Source organism: Poecile atricapillus, chromosome 2 (genome assembly GCF_030490865.1).
Source record: "Poecile atricapillus isolate bPoeAtr1 chromosome 2, bPoeAtr1.hap1, whole genome shotgun sequence".
Lineage (NCBI taxonomy): Eukaryota > Metazoa > Chordata > Aves > Passeriformes > Paridae > Poecile > Poecile atricapillus.
The window spans coordinates 45,092,536-45,119,714 of NC_081250.1; the positions used below are offsets into that span (position 1 = coordinate 45,092,536).

The 27,179-nt window shown below is 38.6% G+C and overlaps 1 protein-coding gene across 5 annotated transcripts in view; it reads right to left on the reverse strand.

Moving 5' to 3' along the window:
• The window catches only part of TRAK1 (trafficking kinesin protein 1), a 123,071-nt gene that overhangs the window by 32,328 nt on the left and 63,564 nt on the right, over positions 1-27,179 (reverse strand). For all 5 annotated transcript variants that reach the window (XM_058830246.1, XM_058830245.1, XM_058830243.1 and 2 more), the window contains 2 exons: positions 7,405-7,481; positions 4,083-4,199 (listed from right to left, as the gene is read on the reverse strand). In XM_058830246.1, the coding sequence (XP_058686229.1) occupies positions 4,083-4,199; positions 7,405-7,455 (168 nt within the window). In that variant the 5' untranslated portion in view covers positions 7,456-7,481. The remainder of the gene's footprint in view (positions 1-4,082; positions 4,200-7,404; positions 7,482-27,179) is intronic.

Sequence of the window (27,179 nt, forward strand, 5' to 3'; positions counted from 1 at the left end):
AGCATTTCAATCCTCCAAAAGAGGATGAACTGTCAGAAAGGTTGATCTTTTAATGGAATAGGACCTGAAACAATAGGCACAAACTGAAACATGGGTGGTCCCTCCTAAACAACGAGGGCAACATTTAAATTGTGAGGGTGACTGAGCACTGGCACAGCTTGCCCAGAGTGCCTGTGGGGTTCTCCATCCTTGGATGTAGTCAAACACCATCTGGACATGGTCCTCAGCAATGGACTGTAGGGGGCCCTGCTTGAGAAGAGGGCTTGGACAAAAGGACCTCCAGAGCTCACTCCTCATCTCAATCAAGCTGTGAAACTACGAAACACTCACTGCAGTAACTTCCAGCAACACCTGCCTTTGATGCAACATTTTGTGGTCTGTTAACTTTGGTGAGCAGCTAAGTACCCACCAGCTGAGCACACAGTCTGCCCCACAATCCCCACAGGATGAAGGAGAGACTCAGAAGCTCAAGAGAAAGAAAAGCTTCTTTCTAAGACAGTTTAATGAGTGAAGCAAAGCTTCCCATGCAAGCCAAGCAAAATAAGGAATTTATTCACTGTTTTCTGTGTGTTCAGCCACTTACTGGAAAGTGGAACCTTGGCACATAGAATTGTCACTTGTGAAGACAAACACCGTAGCTACAAATGTCCCAGATTCTTCCTCCTTTCCCTAACCTTCTATTGTTGAACATAGCAACATACAGTGTAGAACATCCCTTTGGTCAGTTTGGGTCAGCTACCAGAGCTGTGCACCTTCCCAGCATCTTGTGCAGATGGTGGACAGAGTGAAGAGAGAAAAAAAAAAACCAAGCTGGGGAGGCTGGGAGGGGTATGAGTGAAAAAGAAAAGAGCCTGGTGAATGCTGTGCAAGCACTGCTTGGCAATAGCCAAAACATTGTTATCAAAACTGATTTAGTCCTAAACCCAAAGCACAGCACCTGGTAGGCTGATAAAAAATATTATCAGCATCCCAGACAAGCCGAGTACACATTTGCACACTGCAAAACATTGGACTCGTTTTATGACCAGAAACAGCCTGCTCTATATTCTCACAAGTCACTGCAACATGTGCCCTCCAGAGCAAACCCTGCCACATTAGTGTTGCACTACCTTGGTATTGTTACCAAGCAATAGAGACTGAGCCCTGCTGTGCATGGGACAAGGCCCACAACACCCCACGAACCAAGCGTGGTGGTAACTCATCTCCTCAGGCTTTTAATTGCCTCTGCTGGGCTGACAGCTTTACTCAGCTTCAGAACTAACTCATGAAATAGCTGCACCCATCTTAAAATTATGTAAGTAGAAGATAAAAGTATCCTCACACAGAGAACAACAATTCAAAGACTTGGGACCTAATTCAAAGGATCAATCTTTACTGAATCATGAACAACTGTCTCAAGAGTAGAGCTGATTTGTTTTCCTGACAGTAACTAAGAGCTTGACAGGTGAGAATTAGTCAAAAGGAAGACACCCTGTTACACTGTATGTAAAGAGCACACACACAAGTACCAAGTCAAAGAGCATTTCTGTCTTTCCAACATTACTTTCTACTCTTAATAGACCAAAAGCAATGTTCCCTTTCTTAAACCACCATTCCAGATTATAATTCAACTTTTTCCTTTCCTCTCACTTTACACAGAACAAAATCAAACATGGACTTTGAAACCTGCTATCATCAAAACACAAACTCTGACAGGTGACCTGGAACTCAAATAACAGGTCTAGAGGGCTGTATTACCCAGAAGTTAACACAGGTTTGAGGTGGTGTTATTTGAGGACTGACACTGCATTTTAAGTGCTGCCATTTTAGCTTCAGTAACATAGGACAAAATACATAGAGGAAAAAGAAGCAAACTGGGAAATTTAGGAAGATCAGAAGCCAAAACTTAGCTACTCCATTCCAAATACAATTCAAATTGTGCAGATTTATGGTTTACATTTCTTTGATACTGAGCTCTAATGCCAAAGGAGGCAATATCAAAGTGTAGGCAGCACCATCCCAGAGAAAAGGAACATGGAGCTGCAGCATTTGTAATGAACAGCAGATAGACACACTATACCTGGGAACTACACTCTGCTGCTGAAAAGGCAGACACCCATCTCTGTAAGCAAAATACTTTACAATTAAGAACATTTCCTTAATATAATGTTTATGCTTCTAGAATATAATAGTGAAACAGTAAGCTTAGATTAAAGTGTGCACACACTAAAATGCTTGCTTCAGTCCACTCACTCTTGTGTTCTTTAGTACAGCAAAAATCTCAGTTATACCAGTTTTTAATGAACATGATTACAGCCCCTTCTTAAATGTAGCAGCGTCTAACAAAACAAACTCAAAAGACAAACCCAGGAATCTGATGCACTTTGCACAGGTCTTTATAACTTTGATATGTACCTATTGACATGGCATGTGTTACCAGCACACAGGAAAAACTCAATCTGCTCAATGGGGTGGACAGAAGTTTTTTTCACAACAAAGGTCAAAGAGATATAAAGCTAAATTATTCATGCCCTGATACATATGCCAGTAAAACCTTAATTTTACACCACAAAGCAGAAAGAATTTGTCCCTGTATTACAGAAAACACATCTCTCCAAGACAAACCATTTTTAGGCAATTTTTGCAGAATGTTAGAAGTATCAAATAAATTATTTTATCTCTTGCCCTTGAAGACAATTGTCTTGTTACTGTTCTGTTCAAATATTCAAAATTCATTTTTAATAGAAAATCTGCAACCTACAAAAGGCAGATTTTCAATACACAAAACTGTCATGACTTTAAAGTCTGATGAGCTCTGCTTCAAAAGCATCAGTTTCTGAAGGAGTCAAAATAACAGTGTGAAAGAGGGGTGTTGACAGAACATATGGCCCAACATACCAAGCCACCTGGAAAGGGGCTTATTTATGGTGGCATTTTTCCTAATGCTGCTCCTCAGTCCCACTAAATAAAAACAGATGTGGACAGAGGCAACTTGTCCCTGTCCTTCACCTTTCTCAATCAAATTTTCCACTCTGAATGCACAGTCCTGCTCAGTCACCTTGCACATACCTACTACATGTCATATTGACCAATATACAAATAAATTGATCTGCCTCATGATGAGACTTGGCAGCAAGCAACAGCACTCCTTTGGGAGAGAACAGAAATAGTTTCCCATGCCAAAAAGGGTAGGCCACATCAAAGGATATTATTTTATAGTGGGTGCTCCACCACCATTTATCACACATCACTGATCGCTCCATCCATACTTTATCCTTTATGTGAGATGTTTGTAATGCAACATCTCACACCCAGTGTTAATTATGAACCATTTTTAAAGTTTTGACTCCACTGTGGTTCACTGTTCTCTTGCTCTCTGTCTTGCTCAAAACCACACATGGGTGAGATTCAAAAAGCAAGGTCACTGCCTCAGAATAGGAGTAACAACAATGGCTCTTAGCTCCTTTATTAGGCTGGAGTTTAGTGTCAGTGGTATTTAGAAAAAGAGCTCTTTCAAAGCACAGGTGCTACTTGAAATGATATAAGCTTTCTGGTGTGTTTTATTGATCACACCAATGTGTGCATTCCCAGCCCAGTAAGTCAACCATATACCCTGGGCTGCATCAAAAGAAGTGTGGCCAATAGGCTGAGGGAGGTGATTTTCCTCCTCAACTGTTCTTTGGTGAGCACCCAGCTCTGAAGTGCTCTGGACAAGACAGACATGACCTGTTCAAGCAGGTCCAGAGGAGAGCCACAAAAATATTCCTTTTCCTATAAGGGAAGACTGCAAACATTGGAATTGTTCAGCATGAAGAAAGTAATGCTCTGGGGAGACCTTACTGCAGCCCTTCAGTACTTAAAGTGTGTTTATAAGGAAGATGGGAACAGACCTTTTAGCAGGGTCTGCTGTGATAGGATAAAGGGTAATGGTTTTAAACCAAAGAGGAACAGATTTAGACTATATATAAGGAAGACATTTTTAGCAGTGACAGTGGTCAGACACGGAAGCAGGTTGCCCACAGCCAAATCTATGGACACGGTGAAGCTAGAAGGAAATTCCCCCCTATCATTGCATATACAGCATTCAGGCATAAAAATCTTACCTCTTCTCTGATGTGTTCCACTTGCTCCTCCAAGAAATCATTTCTTTCTGTCAGTGATTTGTTCTTCTTTAACAGTGACTGGCCAATCCGAGCAGCTAATTCTAAGTCCCGTTCTTTCTGTGAAGCATTAATAGAAAACCAATTTAATTTTTTTTTTAATCACCAAAGGATCAGAGGGAGGGTAAAACAGCCTTGAAAGGAATGGAACAAACATTTCAATGATAAAAATATTTTTTTCCTTCTGAGAGGGTTTATTTGTTCAGGGGTTTTTACCGATTTTCCTTTTCCACTCTTGCATATCTTGAAACAGCAATATTCAGAAAAGACTGACCCTCTCTCAAATAATTTTTTAGTTTCCACTTGCTCCACTTACAAATAAAAGACCATAAGCTGTGCAGGAGTAGAAGCCAGTTCCACCACAATGAATGTTCAGCTCCTATTTTCATGTATGCCATCCATTAGTGCTTTTGTCTAAAAACAGATCCTAAATCTTTCCTTTTTGAAGATGCCCCAAACTACATTAAGTGGTTACTTTCATGTCATGGCCTCTTCCTCCGTGACCACAGTACTGGAAATCACCTGTTTTTAAAGTTCACCACAGGTACCAATAAAAACTAGAAGCTTATTATGTTGATAACATGTACGTATGGATGTCTCAGCCCTGCAGAAGCTGGTACATGGGATTGTAATCTGCCTGGGAGAGGATGATGAACTGCATAAAATTTTGCGCTATTCATAACACATTTCTATCTATCATTTTCTTATTTACCTACTAGATTTTTTAAATAGTGGCAAAATGGTGCTGTGGTTAACTCCCTAACGTACCCTTAGTTCAACACTATTTGAGGAAGAATTTTCTCCCTGTCACTGAAAACACTGTTAGGAGCTTACTTACTGCCCCTGACTACCACCAGATTTTATGACTAAATGCTACCTTATGTCATGTGTACATTAATGACAAAGCCTACAAAACCTATAGCTACTATTCATACAGATTTGAAGCCAATGAATTTGAATGAAGAGGCTTTCATAATGGAAAAAAAAGTTATATAATAACCAGTAAATAAAAAGAGAGGTTACTGATCAATGCTGTATCTGCAAATAGCATTTTCCAAATGGTTTCTAAAGGTCAGACTTATATTTGCATTGAAAGCTAATGGCATTATCTAGCCATAAAATCTGTAAGTAATCTTATGTACAATCTTTCAGAACAATAGGTGCCACAAAGTAAACTAAAATATGTTTGGATATATTTTAAGCCAACTTATTGTTCACTAATTTGGGTCACTTCATAAATACTGCGTGGAAAAAATATATTGCTGAGGTTATGACTATGCAAAGGAGGAGCTCTCTGGCAGCAATGTTTTTAACTTCAAATTTCAGGAATGTAAGTGCTTGTCCAGGCTTTTCAAATAACCTCCCCAGACTTCCTACACAATTTTTAACAATTCAGCTCTAAATTTATGTTTGGGGACAGGCCTCTTACACAATTATAAGGAACTGATTTATTACAGCAATGTGTAAAAAAATAATACTGAGAAACAAGACACATTTGTACTATTATTAGACAAAGATGAGAAAGCAGATTCATGAAGAAATCTGCTCCAATTCTTACCACATACCCAGGCAGTGCCACTCCCTCTCCTCAGTTTCAGGGCTATAGGCACATATTTCTGAAATATCTGCACACATGCTGTTTCAAGATCTTCTCTTTCCTATCTTCCCAAATGCTGCACCTTTCAATCTATCAACATTGTAATACAAGCACCTGAAGCTTGCAAACATGAAGGACAGACAAGGGATAACTTTTGTTTTTTCTCTCACTCATATGTGTGAAAGCAAGAGGAGTTAAATTCTGTAAATGGAGGCAATCTCTTACAATAACCATCATATGGAGATCAGAGAAAGGTGTTGTAAGTGCACCTATCCGTATGAACAGAGTAATTTCATCAGAAATGATGGTCAAATAAAACAAAAAGGCTCACTGAAAGTATTTGTTTTAATAAAGTTTGACAGGTTGTACACTCCCTTATTTTTCCATTCCAAACATCCAGACAGGAAAGTACACAAGAAGCTTTAAAACACTGGCTCAGCAAGTCCTTCAAGCATTGCTCCCATGAGTGTAATGCCTGGATCTATAGACATTTGGCTACAGGGACTCAGGGGAGGAAAGAGTTTGGCAGAATGCTGCCATCATTACTAGAAGGAGCCATGGACCAAATGCAGTAAATCTCAGCCAAACAAGTCAAAGGGAATGGGACAAACAAGCTAACAGACTGTTACTACAAGGTGATGAATTATTCCAGGAGAAGTCTTTTGGGTAATACATCCGTTTTAACAGGTAATTTGTACAGAGGTGTTTAAATTGGTCTGGCTCAAAGCATAAAATGTAAGACTCTGTTGCATTGAGGGGTATCCAGAACAGGTGGGAGACATTAGCATTCATTCCCATGCTTGTTTCCTCGCGGAATTAGAGGAATAACAGACCACCCAATAGGCTGGAAAGACCCTGTTTTTGACATTGCCATTGCAATAAGCAAGCAATTGAGTGTAAAGGACTAAATTCCAGTCAGCCATGAACTAATACAATTGTAACAATTTTCACCTAAAGAATTACTCATAAACATTCTTTGGAAAATCATTGTTCAAGTTTACTGCAGAAAAATAGCTAATTTTAGACAAACAATTTATCATGATATTTATTGAACATAAGCACAGTACCATGACAGTTGCTTTTTGACATTTCTTGAGTGCTAAGGATTACAAGAACACCAATTTTCATAATAATGGTATTAAAAACCCACAAACAACTAAATCAACCAAACATAAGGAAAAGAAGGAAAGAAGACAAACAGAGTACTAGATATTTTCTAATTTTGTGTCTATGTACTTCTCTGGAAATAAATTAACTGAGAAAATTATTATGAAAACAAGCTTGTGAGCTTTTCTTCTGTTATTTTCTGAAAAGAATATATCCATCAATAATGATACTCTTAGTTTTACATGTACTGTAAAAATGTGTCATTTTAAGATGACTCCTCCTCTTCCTCCTTCATTAGGGCAAACATTTGGCCAAGAACAAGTTACATGGCCTCAACTGAAAAATAACCAGAAGTAATGAATCTATTTGACCGAGATAAATAAATGATCTTTATTTAGAAAGAATATTTACCTTACCAATGAGATAAAATGTACATACACTTAGAGGCCTTATTCCTCCACAATGGAGGACAATCTACAAACAACATTTAGTAGTGGTATCACATACTTTCAATACTACTTTGTCATACTGTATGGGTCCTTAAACAGATGTAATACTTGCCTCTTCAAGAAGACGTGTAACAGCATCTATGTCATTGTATGTTTTAGTCATCTGGCCCACTCTTTCAGCACATAAAACTGCAAAAAATAAGCAAAACAGTAATCAGATAGACAGTACTGCTTGAGGAGGATCACAAAATATTCTGAGCTGGAAGACATGCACAAGGGTCACTGAAGTTCAACTCCCATCCTCTGCATGAAATACCTTTCTAAGTTGAGATGTGCATAAGTTTTCACCTAAAAAACTGCTTATATCAACCTTTGGATGAGCACATCAAGAGCTAAAACCTCAAAACAAACAAAACAACAAACCTCAACTCCTACCTCCCACCCCCACTCTCAAAAAAATCTAAGATTAATGTGATACTGGTAATACAAATGCTCTTCTTGTAACAATTTGTCAGTGGCAGAACAAACTTAAAATGTTAAAACTTTCTTCTCTGAAGAACAGTATCTTGAGTTTATTAAAAAAAACAATCAGGAAGTCAAAGCAGGTGTTCCTAGATACATAATTAGGATTCCATCATGTCACCTGCTCATTGTACAACATGCATTACTTCATGAATAAGCAACTTCATGAAATGCAACCGTTCATCAGAAAGAGACTATGTCGTATTAAGTTGATAAGAACTGGGTTTTACAGTACAAGACAGCAAAGTATGTATGCAAAATAAGAAATGTTTTTTTTAATACCCAGCCACACCACAGTGACCACAGTACCACCCATTAAAAATATTTACTTAGACTGGTTGAGATTGTTAAACACTAAGGTGGATCCAGGAGCTTTGTCAGACTGAAGAAATTATGCAGTAGTTCAGTCTACCACCATAGGTGATCCCTTAAGAAGCTACACTGACTTATTTAGAAGTCAACAAGTTTTTCAAAAAATTCACCAACAATCACAGGAAACAACAGCACTTTCTACTCTACCCTTCTATTCTAATTTTTCAACTACACTTTTTCCTCAAACTCTTTAATTCTGGCAAAAAAAGGGACTGTTACTGAAATTCAGTGGATCACACAGAATATGAGAATATGAGCTGCTGTAGCCTGAACTGTTCTTCAGGGGATTTACCCTTGGCAATGTCACTTAAGGCTCCGTCTGGCAGATAAGCTAATGTTGTTCTAGTGCACACCAAGGCGGGGGAAGAGATAGATCAGGCCTAATAGGATTTATATAGCAAGGAGAAAAAAATACCAGAACTGTACAGTAATATTAGCAGGAGACAGTCTGTCACACTAAGGAAACAACATTACCTAATTCATAAATATACATTCTGCATACATATAAATATACAGCTAATCACCACTAAGGCACATTGATAATGCATGAAATGCAACAGTACTCAGATATCTGTTGAAATGTTGAAGGCTATTTTTCCCTACCTAAACATCAGAAAATTGCTGAAATTACGGCAAGAAATTAAATTTCTTCTTTTATTTTCCCATTTCTCCAATTCTATTTTTGCAGATCACATCCCAAAAACATTTATAATATTTATTAACAGGAGTAGTGCCAGTGAACTCCAAAGAATGCAATACAAAAGTATTCAAAATATAATTGCATTAATCCAAATAATAAGTCTGAAAATGGTAACAGTAAAAAGTTTATGCTTCAAAGTAACAGACTGACAAACATGGCACTTCAATAGAAAGACTAACTCTACCATTCCAGAAGTAAAAATACAGTACATCTGTAAACTACAAACTATATTATCCAAAAGCAGACTAATAAGGATTCTGCAGTAAAAAAATGCAGTAACTTACAGAGACCATTTGCTATAATTAAAAAAGAGGTTTAACAGAAGTTTTATAGAAAACTTCACATAAAGACAGGAGGTGTAATGCTAAGAAGACTATTCATACACACACAAACTGACATGACCATAAACTCAAATTTCTTTTAAATATAGTCAGTTCATAACTCATGCCATAAAACATCTATCAGAAACCCTGACGCCAGCAGGTTTCCAATACAACTGCACACTAAATAGTTCCCTTGGTTACAACATTCCATCACTACTATAAAATAATCTTTGACATTGTCATTAGCAAGCTCATTTCAACTCTGTACCTAGCACTAATAATCACCAGTGAGCAGGACTATGGCAACCTCACATCTTAATTCAGGTAAATGTATAACCTTCCTAACAGCCAGCCTGATAAAAGGATGGTGTTCCCACAGACAGAATTAAGTCACTCAGCTGGGAGAGTGATAAAGGTTGATTGGTGTGGATACTCCCTTGGTTATTCCTTCAGAACTTGCCATTTAAACTTTAACCTGGAAAGGCAATACCACAGCATCATAACAACAGACATTATCAGCAGCAAAGTAGAATCTGGTCACCAATAGCTTTTACATCTAGAAATTTCCATCAAAGTTCTGTTGGTGATTGTCAAAACAGAGATCTTTGTACACTACTCTGCCAGTGTAAAAGGGTTTTAAAGCAGAACTGTCCTTTTAGGTATTCTCTTCATACAACTGGAAATAAATTCCAGTAGGCTGCATATAATAAAATCTGTCAGTCAACTACTGTCCATACTACTAGTACGTACAATACCGTGGAAACACAGAGCTACTAACTAAAAGGAAGGATTTCCTTTTGCAAGGAGGGCAAACTTGTAAACAGATGCTGTTTTCAATTACTCAGAAATCAAACCTTGCAGGGAAGAGAAGGTGAAAAGTAAGGGGAGAGTAGAATTCAGAAACATAATTTTAAAAAAATCCTAAAAAGTGTCTAAATATCTAGTTATTCAGCCTACACAGACTACAAGATAGCATTTGGCCAATTCCTAGTACAGAAGTTTTTATTTCTTTAGTGATCAAAAAAAATCTATCCTTGAAAAAGATACGCTATTTTGAAAAACTATTTAGAGGTGTCATCAGTGAAGTATTCCGCAGAAAAATACCCTCCACACACCACATATGTAATGGATCCTGCATAGTAGGTTTCTAGCCTGCTGGAGGTTTCTGATGAGAGCCTGGTAACACTGCTGTAAAGATAAAACAAGAGCAAATGAAGGACAGTGCCTTGTAATGCAAAACCTACAGTGCCAAATTACTGACCTCTTTTTGTTCACTCACACATCAGCAGTTTTATGCTTGAGGGTGATAGGGAGCACTGTGTCTAAGTGCATGGATGCATGCAAATAGCCAAATCAAATACACTTTGCACTTCTCAGCTTATGGAGAAGGCTGATAGACAACACAGAAAGAAAGAAAAAAATTTTAAAAACTCACAAATTTTGGTAAGTGCTTTGAAGCTAATGTCACAGATCCAAAATGCGAAACAAAGAACAGAGCAAGCTTCCATCACATTATTTTCATGACAGCACTAAATACATGGTACTGGAGACACATTTGCAGTTCAAAGTATTTGGTGGTTTTTTTTAAAGCCAAACATGCAAATGGACAAACACTACAGAAATCAAGCATTTCTTAGTACCTAGCACCATCTCTTTTTGTTATCCTAAAGCCTGCAAATTTACTAGTAACCACATTCCTGTGTTTCCCAAAGTAAGTACAGCTGAAAGGATGTACCCTGCATTTATTTCTTGCCATCTAGTTAATGGAACACTGATTCCCAAGCTGAAGATGTGCCAGGACATGGAGGAACATAGGCAATTTTCTGGATTTCTCCCTGAAAGTCACCTATTCAACAAATATGCTACTTAGAGTAAAGGATGCTTTCAGGAACAGCCGACAGCCATAGAAGGGAAGAGGAACAAGAATACCACTATTGGCAGCTTCTTCAATGAGCCACCACCTGCCAAACAATAGATTCAAGTAGAAGGAAGAAAAATAATACATCACCAGTGCCAGCAGTCACAGGTATCCTCAGCTCCTGTTCCCTGTATCCCAACACATACTCCCTCTTCATTTTTGAGACCTATCAACCAAGGATAAACTAATGATATAAAAAAGAGCTGAACTGCTGAAGAGGAAAGCCCAGCTCCCCCTGCTCCTCTTCATATCTATTTCTAACCACTGGGAAACATAAGAGGGCTAACATGCCACTGTAAAGTTCCACTTCTGGGGTAGATAATATTGACCTATGTAATTATAGTCTAACAAGGAAGGCCTTAGTGCATGAGGATTTTTCCTACTACCAAGATTTACTTCATCAGAAATTCCATTAGAGGAAATGAATACTGTTCATGGAACACAGATCTCTTGCCATTTAAACACCCATGCTTCTTACTGGCAAGGTGGTGGGAGGGGACAGTGCGTTTTGTCAAAGCAGTTCCCTACCCAAAGCCTTTAACTATGGCAAGGCCTGCTATATTCTTGCTCAGTCAAGACAAGCCCTGCCTCACAAACAGCTTCTGTCTTGCTGCCCTCTGCTCACAGCTCTGTCCAAACACCAGATACAATGGCAAGGGCATCGCATCCTGAAGGCTGCTCATGGAGCCACACAGAACACACATGGCAAACCTGACTGAGCAGCCGTGCTCCCTGCTGCCACTTGGCAAATGTTAGCCCTCAAAGACCCTGGCAGACTCAGACTCCTCGGCTCTCGATGGATTCATCCCTCAAAGGCTATTTTTACACACCAAGGATAAAGCACCCACTAAAAATTACAGCTTCAGTTCCAGAGCCACTGATAGTTATGCTCTGGCACAGGTGAACACTACATTAGCTTGAGCCAAGCACATGTGGAATTCTGAAACTGTGCCACATTAGGTACATCACCTTCCAAATAAACTTGGGAAAATTAAACCTCAAATGTTCTGTCAGCTCTTACTGACTTTCCACAGCTAAGGATAAACATGGTAGCTTCTCCTCCAACGCAGACGTGTTTTTGGCAGCCCTGGCTAAACTGGGGCAGAGGCTTCAGGTCTGCTGCTGCCTGCCACATTTGAGACAACCCTAAGAGTATACATCCATATCCATCTAAAGAGCTTAAAAATTTTAAGACACTCGTGTCACCAGAACTTGAAGAATGTGCTTCTGAGTCACAACTTGCTAGAAATCCAAATCCTAACAAAACAGCCCAGCAGTTCCCCCAGCCTCCCCCAGCATGCAGGGAGCAGTCCAGTCACTCCAGAAGGCAGACAGGGAGGTCAGCGGTGGCGTGACCCTGGTTAGAGGGATAAGGAGTGGTCACAGCATGCCAACTGCTTCACAACTGTCAGGTCACACTGTGACCTGGGTGAGCTCTGTGCAGGAGTCTGGAAGAACATAACGGTGTGAAAGATACATAGTCAGGAAGTTCAACAGACAATCCAATAGATTTGGTTTTTGTCTTCTTCAAATGCTACAGCATGGCTTAGTGTAATTTCAGTGGCACAGTTTGCAAAATAATCTTTTAATATTAAGCTGCAGGTACTGATTCTTCTGGAAGAAGATAGTTTATCTTGCTGTTTAAGGCTGTGGTTCAAGGAGTGTTTGTTTACTGCCATTTCTCTCATAGGGTATTCAAATAGCTTAGTAAACCCAATATTAAAGCCTTACATACAAACCTTTGTTATTACTTAAACTCAGGTTCACAAAAAATCCCCAGAAACCAACAAACCACTGCTTTTACTTCTTTTCTAAAGCCTCTGCCTGAAACCTCAGGCAGGGAGTAATTTCAAAGTACTTCCTCTAAGTAGGACATGAACTGCATCAAATTTTCTAGCGATGAATGAAAAATCAAGTTAAAAGAAATTTCAAAAAGACCATCAGACACTTGTTCCTTCTATTAGCATAAACAGATCAAATGTGGTAACTTGGAAATAACAGACACAAAGTGAAATTAAGAAAATAAGAAAAAGTCTCGGGAGAGAACACCTTAATTCTCTTAACTGCCTTAATGCATATAACATTTACAGATACAGCTCAGGATAGCTCTTCTCTTCAAAGTTAAATTTTTTTTTTGCAGGATTTTTTACTACTAGCAACTGAGTTACCGTCTTGACATTCTCTTCCATTCATTTCTCGCCAAGAAATGTTTAGATTGGAGTCAATATAACTAATAAATGGGTGAAAAATTTAAACCAGGATCTGGACCGTACATCTTTAAAAATCCTAAAATGAAGATGCAAGCCTGTAAGCCACACATTGTCAGCTGTCTCCTTTTTTAAATATATGATCTTTTCCTATTCCAACTCTTTGGGAGAGAATGGTTGTACCAAAGCTTTCAAGAATGACTCCTCCCCATCTTTTTTGCCCTGGCATTCACAGAGTCCAGAGCTCTGAATTGCCTCCATCCTACTGTATTTTACATTTTCTGAAAGTCAGACCCCTGGAGTGCTTGATCTAAGACTTTAATAATGATCCCACTACTTATTTTTTTTCTTTTTGATTGAACTTGAGACAGATTCTTTGCCTGCATTTACTGAGTACTTTAGATTACTAGGACTTTTAAATTACTACATTAGTAAATGGAAATGGCTGCCATCATAGGTCCTATGTGTCTTTTCCTATCCCAGTTGCAAAAGCAAGAATCAAAACATAGCTCCCTTTCAGAAACAGCTGACCCAACAAATCACTAATCAAAGGAAGCTGATGGGTTGTCCTTTCACAGCTCAAGTTCCTTTATGAAGAAAATCTGAGTAGACACTATCAACAGATACCCCTGAGCAAAGTTTCACTGCAGTCAACCCCAAGGCCAGCTTATCAAATTAAAAGTAAACATATTGCTGTCAACTTTTAAAGGACTGTTCTGCCCAGACCCTTATGAAGGTGCTTTCCACTCTCATGAGAGAGCTGACTGTAATGCTGCCGGGCATAACTTTAGTACTGTGACAGGCTCCAGAAACAGGACTGAGAGGAGTTACAGCATCCAAATGTCGGGACAGAGAAAAACCTCACTACATCAAAATGACTATGCAAGTAACAGTCAAGTACACATCCTGCACATGGAATAGGTCAAACAGTTAAGGAGTCTTAATTATACAATTTTGATCTTCTTTTCAATAATTATAAATGGTTGAAGTGAAGCATATCCTCTGATTTCCCATTTCTGGTACCAGATTTACAGCCAGATATAGCTAAAATGTTTCTTTTGTTCAGGATAAAAAGGCTACATGCTGGTGTTTCCATCTGCTTTACTTACAGAAGGGATTGACTCACCCAATCTCCTAGAGAAATACTACCCTTTGCAAGCACTCCCACGTGCAAAGATACATGGAAATACCATATATAGGTTTTGTGTATCTGTATCTCTGCTACACTGAGTGTGTAGGTGACATGAACGCATAAGGTGGAGAAGAAAAGGCATCTTTAGAAGACATTTCAAACACATACTGAGCTTTTGAGGGGAAGGCACTGTAGAAAGACAGGGCTAAATTTATCCCAGATAGAATTCAACTTTTTCTTTTCCCCCTCTCAAAATCAACAAGAACAGCTTCAGACTGTTAGATCTGGATGAAAGGTAAAGTCAGCAGAAAGAATAAGAACAGCATGATGCATGCTTCAGCAATAATTTAATTGCTAAAAAAATAGGAATAAAATACAAAAACATGTCAGCTGGCCTCTCTTGATAAGCCTCCTTTCCATTCCAATCCCCAGTTTTAGATTTTCTTTTTACCAGTATTTTCTTCAGCACCTTTCTTTTTTGCAAAGACACACAAATCTGAAAACCAGGTTGGATATTTGATTGTGAGGGATTTTTTACAGGAAAATTCTATGCAATGGCATTCAAAGAGCATGGTTCATTCACCAAGAACTCTGGACACAGGAGCTGTTAACCATGAGGCGAACAAGGATGTAAATTCATAGCACATAACATCTCCTGTGCTAACAATCCTTCAAAGTATCCTTACATTAGCTTTACAATAGCTTATTTGGAAGTAACAATTCTCTACCATAAAATTACTGCTTCAGAGCAAAATTTACAGCACCTGAAATAACAGGAATGGAGCATCCAGCTTTTGCTACCTGAAACCTTAAAAAGGGTTACCAAATTGGCTCAAAGCAGCCCTAGAATGGGTTCCCTCTCCATACAGCAGGTGCACAGGAGGATTTTCAATGCACATACATTCCCACTTCCATCTGAACAGGCCAGTTGCCCATTATTTCCAGAAAGTATGACATTTTTGGGTTGGTTTTTATATTGAAAATTTAAGTCATAAGACTCCACACTTGGATTATTTCTGTCTATGCACTTTCAAATTCATGGATAAGCACAAAATTGCTGCTCTGTTCTAGAAGCACCTGCTGGGAATGACAACCTAAAATATACAGTTTCATAAGACACACACATTGTGCACATATAAAAAATGCACTGCAATTCCAGAGAGAGAACATTTCCCAATTTCTGTTTCATTAAAATAAAATAGGTATTGCACAGCCTATATCTGTTGATCATGCCTTTCTTCTTTAAAGAAGTATACATAAATTAAGATTTATCTTTAGATATTAGATGAATACATCATCCAAAATACTGGCTACACATGTAAAAGACAAAATTTTGTCTATTTAATCCACATATATCACTCAAATCACTTGTATGTTTCCACATGCTATCACCATGAAAGATTAAAAACAAAAGGTGGAAAGTACCTTCTTCCAAGATATCAAGGCTCTGCCTGTTAGAAGTGCGTTTCCTCTCATTTTCCTTTTCATAGTCATATTCATAGCTTTCCTCTTCGTTTACTGACATTGCTGCAGTTATCCCAGATAGACACGAAATGATGCCTTAGTTTCACAGGCGATAGGAAGTCATTCCCTCGGAGGCTGTATCTTCGGGGAGAGCAGAGCAAGGTCTCCACAAAGCAGGATACCATCTTTCCTCACTCACATGCTCAGCCAGGGAACTCCGGAGAGACTGAGTACTTGTCCTTAGTGCAATAGCTTTGACTTGTACAGATGGGGTGGAGGAGGGAAGAGACCATCTGTCTAATAACTACTAGAAGGTTTATGCTGCTCCTCAGACCCGCTCTGACAGTAGTCAGTTTTTGCTCAAAAGCCCCACTAACATATTTCACACAAAGTCAGCGGGCTGAAAGACCTTCTCTGACACTCCTCACATCAACAAGGCTCCCTCTCTTCTGCCCCTGCTCTTATGAGTGAAGTGGTAGCTCCCCGCAGGTGTCTCAACACGGAAGTCTGACCCAGCCTCTGACTGTCACACCTGGGGAAGGGTGTGCACCAGCACAGAGTTATAAATCACCTCTCCCGTTGCCCAATGCAGCAAGACCACACCGGAGTTGTGAACAGCCTGAGCTTATGCTCATACAGCCAGTCCCACCTAGCAGAGAGATCTTGATACCCAGGGCTATTGTGCAGTACAGTCTGACTGCAGGATGCACCACACGCTAGAAGCATTAAGTGAAGAATTAGGCTGGGGAAAGGAGCTTTTTTATTGCTTCTACAAAGGAGAGATTACACTGGTACAAAGAACTTAAATGACATATCCCATTATCTGCCAAATACCGTGTTTTCCATAGTCATTTTTCTCTTCAGTCTACTGTGGGAAAAGAAATATCTCACAAGTCCACATATGACACCCAAGTGAATTTACAAGGGTGCATGCATCTCTTCTTTGTTCAACAAGAAACTAATCTCCTGTGCTCTAACCTCTTGGTTTCCAACAGGCTGTACTTGCTAATTATTAGGGCAAGCTAACTTTTTTATTTAACTTTTCGTAGTTGCCTCCCTTACTTGCCATGGCAAGCAGGTGCCCTTTGCTGCTAAAGCATCCCTGTCCACATCACGGGGCAAAGCATTTGCAGGCAAATCGGAGGCACTGCAAGGCAAAGACACCTCATTATCCTCTGAGGGGACAGAGCTGCTAGGAACAGACAGACAAACATTACAATCCAGCAGAACTTAACAGTTTGGGTCATGTATGAACAATTTTGCTATTACCATTTCTCTAGTGGTGAAGAAGAAGCAGGTAGGATAGATGGGAAGGAAGCAACTACTTTTACACAATAATGATGAATGATTCTGTTCTATGTCTTAAACTCTTGATATTTATATGCAAACAATGCAACAATGTTTATATACATTACAGCCAAAGGATATGAAACATATGTAAGTGGTTGCTGAGGGAATAAACACTAATATCTGAATTAAGAAAGATTTTGCCACTCAAAGCAACTTGATCTTTGACTGCCAAAATTTAGTGTAATATTCAGCAGCAGCAGCAATAACCTCAAGAACCTGGGGAAAAAAATAGGATTGTCTCCTTCTCCCCCATATCATAATATTAAAATATGTAATTTTAGTAATAATGAGGATTACTTCTAGTTTCTGAAGCTCAGACCTTTTGTGTCTTCCAGTTCTTCCCTGTAACAGTGAATCAAGTCTTTAAAAAATACTTGCAATCAGACAGTAAGGGTCGTAAATACCTACTTGCCATTCAGTGACCATTTATCACACTTCAGTAATAGCTAGAAAATGGAAACTGAGAGAGTAACCAAAACAATAAGACATATTAAAAGAATGCAAGAAGCACTTTTCAAAGCCTAGGGACAGAAAAGTCCACCCCTGTCAAACATGCTGTAGTTTTAATAATCCTGACAAGCAGTCAACTACAGCTAACCATCTAATTTATGAAGGACACACTGAAAGGAGGTGTGCTGCTGTCCAAAACACATGGCAATATAAGGAGAGTAATTGAACATTCCCACAAGTTGGCATCTGAACTGGGACTTATATCAACTCATGCCACACAAGAGGACTCTGACGTTCAAAAGCTAAGAGAAAGTGTTGCAATTCCTATTTTGATATCAGCATATGATAAATGCCGGAGCAAATTTATAATGGGTAGAGAAGGAATGTATGCCCCACCCTCACACTATCAACTCATTTTTCATGTATTCTGCATTACACCCCCTTAACAGTGCAGGAACATTTACTTGCTAAAGATTAGGAGCCAGGTTTCCAACAAACACCAAACAATAAGCAGCTATGGATACAAAGAAAAAAAAGCTACATTGTATTCCATTCTGAAAATATACAATCTAATCTGGAAAGATTCAAAAGAGATTTTTAATATTTTCTGTAAATACACACTCAGGGACTTCAAGAGTATATTAGAATGAAGATTCTTTTTTATGGGTTGCCACTGGGATGTTAATCCCCACTCTGAATTAGCAGCTGAAGAACTTTACCTCGTGTCAGGAAGCTCGTTAAGGGGCTTGCAGTGCTCCAAGCACACTCCCAGTACAACGGCTGCACTGAGGTACAGAGTATATTCAGCAGCTCTGCCATGAAACAGGAAACACAAAAACTGGGAGCTATTCTGAAGAAGGGTGAGGCTGGACACAACACAAACAAACCCTCATATCCTGACTCATTATTTCCAAGGAACTCCAACGCAGTCAAATCATTTTAACTTTCCCTTATCAATAAAAATATCTAACTTCTGCACAATTAACTGTTACTAACAATGCTGCTTCTAGAACAAAGAGATTCTCTGTAAGCCAACAAGTCTAAAAACAGCAGATGAAATGGCAGCACTTGGATTTAAACATGCTGATGAAGAAATCTGGGTATTTTGGGGTGGGCTCTTCAAAGAGGGAGATAAATTGGTTATTGAATGTGTGCTTTCTCTTAATATGTACAATTCAAGCAAAGTTAGTTTGTTCAAATTTTTACAAGTTTCATGTTTCCCACTATTTCAAAATCCACCACAAAATATCTTCTGTAATTCAACCAAAAGGACAGCATGTTACTCTTGCAGAAAATGAAATAAATGGAATGAATGGGAAAACACTTAACTGGATACTGAACAGAATAAAAAAAAATACCTTTGTGCTGCAATGTGTGCTGCCTTATGTGGTTTATGTGACGTGATAGAGAATATAGAGTCAATGAAGGAGTAAAGAGAAAGTAGTGGCATGGCAAAAAGCAGAAAAATGGGAAAATTATGTCAACAATTGCATGAATATAAGCAAGGTTCAACTATATTTATCATGTACAGAGATAAAAGACATGGGAACATGAGATCAGTCTGAATGAGCATTTTAGCTGCATACCTACAGAGCAAGAGCTGTTTCAGAAACTGCATGTTAAAGGCATTTGTAAGATTCTCCCAGATTTCAGTAGCACACCCAGTGCCAGCATCCACTAAGATTCAGAGAAACACCAGGGTTACTCTGTCCACAGGGATGGATAGAAAAGGGACCAATGTATGAGGGAGATGATGGGTCAACACGCTAACATGAGCAAGGCAACAATAAGTAATCACCCATAAGAGATCAAGTAGAACAAGCAATAACATTGTCTACTATTGTTAAAAAGAATGTTAGTGAGTTTGCTGATAATTGTATCAGTGGAGTGGAAAATAGAATAGAGGAGAGAAGCTCTAAACAGTAACTGCAAACATCACTGGTGGTAAAAACGTTTCAACCTAAGTGGGAAGAAAATACAGGAAGGGGTGCTGGAACAAGATGGAGTGGCTCAGGCAAACATAAAAGTGGTTAGAAAGTTCAGCATGTGTAACAAACCAGGTACACCGTGGGTCTGGCAGGGGAAGAAAGGGAAAGACACCATTTCCTCCACAAGAAATTGCAAAAACCCAGCGCCAACAAAAGGAGGAGGAAAGATCCAACTGCACATTCACAAAAATCATCTGGAATTGTAGGCAACTGAACTCATGCATTGTTATAAACTTGCTGAGGTAGAAATAAACAAATAATGGAAGAAACCACAGGAAAAATAATTTGCTCTAAAGTCAGTGTGGATTTCTCTAGAAAGCACTGTTCATTAGAAAAATATTACACTAAGAGAGAGGCAGGGAACAAGCATCTTCATAAAAATTTCTATGGATATAACCTTATCTTTTTGTTTACTTGTTTGGTAGTTTGTGGGGGTTTAGTATTAACTTTTCTCACCCCAGCTGCATGCAAGATTTTTAAGAATGCATTTTTTTTCTATTAAAAAACACTTAGATGAAACTATACTTTTATACTATTATCTTTCTTAGTAAGATAGGAAAGTTTCAGCTTTTCCTCTTTATCACTGGTTCTATTCAAGGCTGCTATGAAAATAGCTATTTTTCTGCTGAAGTACAGGCCTAGCTCTTCCCCCATTCCACCCACACAATATACTTTGTTAAAGCCAAGTAAGGTGACAAGTGTCACGCATATTATAAAATATTATAATTGAAAATATATGCAAAAAAACATAGTGTAGTAGTTATTTATAGAAGCTCCAATTTATTGTAATGTTAGTTAACACCAGTGATTCAAATAGAGTATGACATTTTATTATCTATTTCCATCTACTGCCACCAAAAATAAACTCTGTAAAGGACCTTATGTAAAAGAATTAATTATTCCAACCCTAGAAAATATCTGTCAAGATTTATAAATTGTAAATTTTGAGCATTTTATCTTTTGCAAGATATTTAAAAAATACCACCACAAAATGCAAGCTGAAGACATCTTTATTGTCACTCAGCACTGAAATTCATTACATCTGAGGTAATAGTGAATTGTTTCTTTACCTATTAATTTAAATAATAACATTAAAACCTTACATCCTCATACAATTTTAGACTGTTTTTTTTTTCTTTGAAGAACAAGAAATGATATGCTATTAAAATAATTAGTAAATAAAGGAAACCGAATGAAGTAATGTGTTTTTAATGGAAATCTGAGTCCCAGAGGCTCTGACAAAGAATGTATGAACAATTTCATCAGAGAAATAACTCTGCAGGATATTATCTTGTGAAGATTCCTATTACTTTTAATGTACCACCCACTATTTTTCAATGTTATATTTATCGTGAAGGGTGAAATGGGTGGAATTCATAACTGAATGCACACATACATCTGAGCTCTGGAGAGTCCATGTATGGCAGACAAATTGGCTTTCTAACTGTGCTTCAATTTGTCTTAAAATAGATATTCCAAACAGGTTGGCTGAGCTGCAACTGCCTATCTCACTATACCGAAGGTAAAACGTATCTCAGGAAAATGACTGGCATCAACAAACATATGGCAGAAAAATAAAAAAACAATCAAGAGATAGGCATCTCTTTTAATATGTCATCTGCTTCAGGTTTTTGTAAAGCTCTATTATCTACTAAAATGATGCCTTTTGTCTGCTACCACAATTAGAAGGCCTTTCTCTGTCAAGGGTAAATGCCTTAAACACTATTTTAAACCCAAATGAACATTTCAGTATCTAAGGCCAAAGACGGTGTCTTCCACTGCATCTCTCAAATCTTCCTTTCTTTCACACATTTGAACTCAAAAAACCAAAAGAAAGCTAAACCCCATAAAATTCTATGAACCCGATGAGACTGCCGTTCACCTGAGAGGCCAAGACAGGACTGACAGCATTACCTTTAATCATGTAAAAACGAATACTTTAAAAAACAGTAGTAATAAAAAAATGCAAAAAAGCATTATGCCTTACCTGCTGGACAGATATTTCGCTATCAGACACTAAACCCTTCTTTCTCTTAGGGAACAACTTCCCAAATACTTCAAGCAGACAGCCAGCACATACTCCAGCTGACACTGCAGATCTCAGCTCACGGAAGAAGTATTCTGGGCAGGGGCTGAGCACTGACAGGAAAACCTGTAAGCCCAGAATCTGACCAACCACTACTGTGCACCTGAGGCCCTCATCCCACAAGGTATTTAAATGTTTGCCCAACACCTGTTGCTTATTCCATTAACATGGAACTCCCACAGTTTCTCCAGTGCAGCACACAGCTTAAAACAAAATGGGTGAGCAGATCAGCTCTTAGCTCAGACATTCAGGCATACCACCCTTCCACATGACACTTTGACCAGACAGACAAAGCATTACAAAAATGAACAACTGGGAATAAAAAAAAAACTACCTGTGGGAGCTTTAGCCTGGGGAAAGATACAGCTTCTATTGACCGTACAACCGGTCTGTTTCTTAAGCTTCTAAATGCAGGCCAACTCAGGCTGTTACATCATGCAGATTAATCAGATGCTACAGTATTTACTAGGGTTAAACCTAGAGGATAAAGATTACATAATGGATTCAATCCAATTTAAAATGGTCAGATCTCTCAAATAAATACGCATCTCTCTCTTTGAACACCTGGACAGGGATAATCAATCAAACAAAAGATAAATTCAAGTGTAAATTCAAGCTTCTGAAACTGCTTTCAGTTCCAAAATCTAGTACCGAGAAACAAATGGAGACACAACACTCAAAAGACCATAAAAAACCATTCAAATTTTGTCACCTCTGGTATTGTTATCAGAGCACTACCATAGAATTATCTTTGTATATTACAAATGTTCGTTATCCTCTGGGCCTACACTCCTCCTTCCTGCTTTCTGTGCTTTGCTTCACTGTGATCTTGCACTTGCCTTATTTAAGGTAAGCTCTCCAACCGGAATAAAATCCATATAAAACTTCTGCATTCCCAAAGGCTGCATTTTGCTTCAGAGTGCCATCAATAAGGGATCTTGATTTTTTCTTGCTGCAGAGAATACAGTTTTAGCAATTTCTTACCCTATTATTGTGTGCCTTCTATCAAAAGCCTGATGAAAACATTTGGTTTCTTGAAATAATCACCCTAGCAAACATTACATAAAAATTGCAAACAGCACAAAAGATAATGCTTGCCAGAGTTTGTAATGCCTCAAATTCAAAAAGTTAACATTCTCACGTTTAAAAATCTACATTTTTAATCTATTTCACAAATAACCAGAGAGAAAACATGTACTGCTTACTAACACATCAAATATATACATATTAGAGGATATTGGTACTGCAGAAAAAACACACACTTCAAACTTGAACTAATAATCAATCTTACCGTCAGTATATTTAAATTCACCTCAATTATTACAGACAGTTAGCTTTTCGAATATTCTTTCCCCTGCCCAAAGGCAGCTCATACAGAGCATATGCTGCTCTGCCACTCCCTTCAGAGAGGAAAAAGCTGTACAGCAGTCCCTTGCAGCACACTCACAAGAGATGCTGAGGTGCAAAAGAGGTGCAGGCATCTCTGCTACACCTGGGTGTTGCCTTTTTCTGGGTATTTCCTTTTTAAAACCATTGAATAATGATGCTCCAGTCTTACAAGATCCAAATTCTGCAACAAGAGACTAGAAAGAAATATTTACCATCCGTGCATTCTTCATAATACCAGTCCAGTTCATAATAATCTGCTTCAATAAATTTCTGCATAGTCAGTATCCTTCAGTGACATACAAGAGATTTCACTTCGCTGCTAAGGTCAAGTGAAATGCAGCCATGCCTTCCTGCCTTTGCAAAATGCCAGAGCACAAGGCAGCTCACGGGAAGCTGAAAATGAGCTGCACATCTTCACTGAGGCCGCAACTAAAATAAAAGGGGGGGTGTGGAGGGTGAATTTGGTAGGGAAAAAAAAAAACAAACCAGAAAAAGGATGCAGAAAGGAAGCAAATGCCCTGACGGCTCCTCTAATAAAGAAGCTCTGCACAGGAGCCTTGGATGGGTGTTAACAAAATCCTCCTATCAAAAGGCTGATGCGCTGACGTTGGGGACACACACCACCACCCGGCTGGTTCTAACTCATTCCCTTCCTCCCCAGTCTCCACATCTCTTTCAGGCTAATGTGTTGCCATGGAGACAAGCTGGCTCCAAAAGTGATGCAGAGATGAAGAAAATGCATTTTGCTGTTTCTGGCTTTACAGGCTAGAAGGAGTCCTCCATACTGGAAACAAAAATCGTTGCTACGAAATATGATACAACTCATTGCTACTGCTCACAGAACAACAGCATCACACTGTTGCAATTCACTGGAGACATGCAGTACATTAATAATGAAAATCTAGTCCATTACTACTCTCCTCCACACAGTTTGATAAAAGCCTGCTGTCCCCATGGAAAATTAAACTATGTTACTGCTTTGTTACACTATTCTGGTCTGATATAATAGAACCCTTTCTGCATGCTGCTGTTAAGAAATGCCAAATGAAGAAAAAAAAAAAAAAAGAATCAGCAAAATCAGGACAGCAATACCTTTCTCCTTGCAAAAAAAAAGCTAATCTGCTTCGACTTTTTGCCCTCTCCATGAACCACTTCCCCCCGCCCCCTTTTTTTTTTCCCAACCATCTAAGTTTCACAGCTGAAGACAAGAGTTTAGGCCAAATTTTCACTACTCTATTCCTAAAAATGCTGAAGGTCATCATCCAGATGTCATTATTCAGAATAACTTAATGTTTGTGCTCAGTGTTTTGGAAATAGAAGAAAATACTTTTGCAGCCCCAAATAAAATTGTATTTAAGCTATCAAACACAGGTCAAACAGACTAGAACCTGGGGAACAGATGGCATTAAATCATCAAACAGAGCAATTCAAAAAGCATGTCTGAATATGTGCAGGTACAGCTACCAAGTCGACTTGGTAGACATCCATTTTGTTCAAAACCAGCACATAGTCTTCACCCATTTCTCTCCCTCTTTTAGGAAATGCTATTCCTTTGCAAACACCAGTAGAAACACTGGAAGAGATTCAGTTGTGACTTATATATCCCAGTAGATTAAGATAGGAGGCCATATTGGGTCTGACCAAAGAAGTCTTTGCTGTCTGTCTATCCAAAGACTTCATCAACAGGAATAGCCATGAGCAGACAATAGAGAACTGTCCAACATTTCCCACAACTGCCCTCCCAACATCTAATTCCTTTATTTTCAGAGACAGCCTGAGACAGATATAGCTACTGCCACTTTTATCAATTCTTGAATGACTTATCCTCTCTGTTCTTAAGCCCACACACATTTTTAGCATCTCCAACGTTCTCTTGCAAGGAGTTCCACACATCTACTGCTCATGATATACAAACCCCTCACCTTTTGCTTCACAACTCACATTTACTAGTCTAATTTGATGCTTCCAGCTCTGGAAATCTGAATGCTCAGTCCATCTCTCCTTTTCAGTCACTCATGATTTTGCAGGTATCTATTAAGTTCCCTCTCATTCGTGTCTCTTCTAGGCTGTTATCACTTATCCTACTCCCCGAATGGTACCACTTTGCTTTAATGTAACAGAAATAGGTAAGGCACAATCAAGCTATGCAGAGGAAAATGCTTTGGTTTCTTGAACACATCAGTATTTCAGCTTCACAGGTATAAGAAATTATCACCACAGTAGCTTTGAGTTTTGCAGAGTTTCAGTTATGCATGCTCACAAGGAAAAACACTATACATGTTATTAAATGCAATTAAGGCTACACTGTTAAAATACTGCCAGAGAAAAATAAAGGTTCCTATGGCAACATCAACTCAATTGCTCTGCATATAATCTATCTGTTCCACTTGTATTACTTTTGTCCAAGAGGTAATTTCAGTCTGGTAATGTTATTAAATAAGCATTTTAAATAGAAAGAATTAACACTGGCTACCACCTTAAATTGCTGCAGGGACAATCTCCTTTTTTTATTTGCTGACATTTTAAACAAAGGAAATCTTCAACATGCTAGAATTTTCTTCCAACTGTCCTTCTCATAGCACACACACTTCCCTTTCAGTGAGACAGGATAAAAATAGTTCAAAGTAGGGCCTTAGGGCATTTCTGTTTGTTTGTTTTATTGATATTTTTTTACAGATCTGATTGGAAGCATACTGGTGTAATTCAGAAAGGCATTACTTTTCTGTGGAGAAAATCACTTGTGTGGCCAAATGATTTTAGAACTCCTCAAGAGACTTGGAAATATGGAATAAGTGTATTATCTTCCCAGCATGAAGACAGAAATCCTGGGCAGACAGAGTACTATATATGCAGGTATCCACTCCCAAGCATCCCTTCAATTACAGGAGAAATTGCACTCTATAAAGCTGGAAGGACTGTCAAGTTGAACAGGAATGTGTGATCGAGCTGACAAAGCACCTGCACACTTGCAGAACCTACTTTTAACCTTTGCAGCCCTACATTTCCTTCCTATAGGGGTGTATCAGATTCATTCTATAGTAAACTTATCAGAACAGTACATTTTTCAGGTGGACTGATCCTATAAACTTTGAACCTCTGTGTATTCCAATTTCCACATTGCAACACTACATTTGGTTGGGGTATTACTGTGTTACTTACCAAAAAGTTCATATTCAATGGGGCAAAAGAAAGATTTAGGGTAGTAGGTCTGCAACTATAAGGAAGCTGCATTTTCCTATTCCAAACCTAAATACAGTTATTCACATTTGTTCATTCCCTTTCAGCTGCTAAATTGTGTTCTATTTTTTAATGTTAACTTCTAACTAAACAAACCCCTCCCTTTTTATCTGTTCTCCTAAGGGCAAAACATACAGATTGATAAAGAATTCTGGTAGCCAACTGTGAACAGCTAGACTAAGCATTCCTTAAGTTTTTGGTTACAAAGGGATTTCATTAATCAGAAAAGATGGCTTGAAAAGCTCAAGAGCCCTCTCCCTCCTTTTTGCTGAAACAAATCCATGCCCTAGGTCAACATTAAACTGATGTGCCTAACTTACCCAGGTTATAAAAACCACACAAACCTTTCCATTTGTCTGAAGAGAATTTTTGACAAAGGTACTTTCATCTACAGCAGTACATGGAAGACTGTAGTGCACTGTGCTGCTAGGGTGCAAAGCAGCAGCAAGTCATCTCTGCTGACGAATAAATCTTTACATCATTACATAGCATGTCACTATAAATTCTGTGTTTTCAGGCTTGGTCATTCTCAACTTTTTTCTCCAAACCCTTTACAATTCTGTTAAGGATGCTTTTTGAAACTGGAGTTGGATGGAGTATTTCCATGGCAGCTGCAATGGATTACCTCCCATTTGATTACCTCTGGGTCACATTTCTTCTCTTGGCTACAGCCTCAGGATGGTTCAGATAATTAAACACCATATCGCATCATCATTTTCTACAGTTGCCAGTACAGTCACCACCACTCA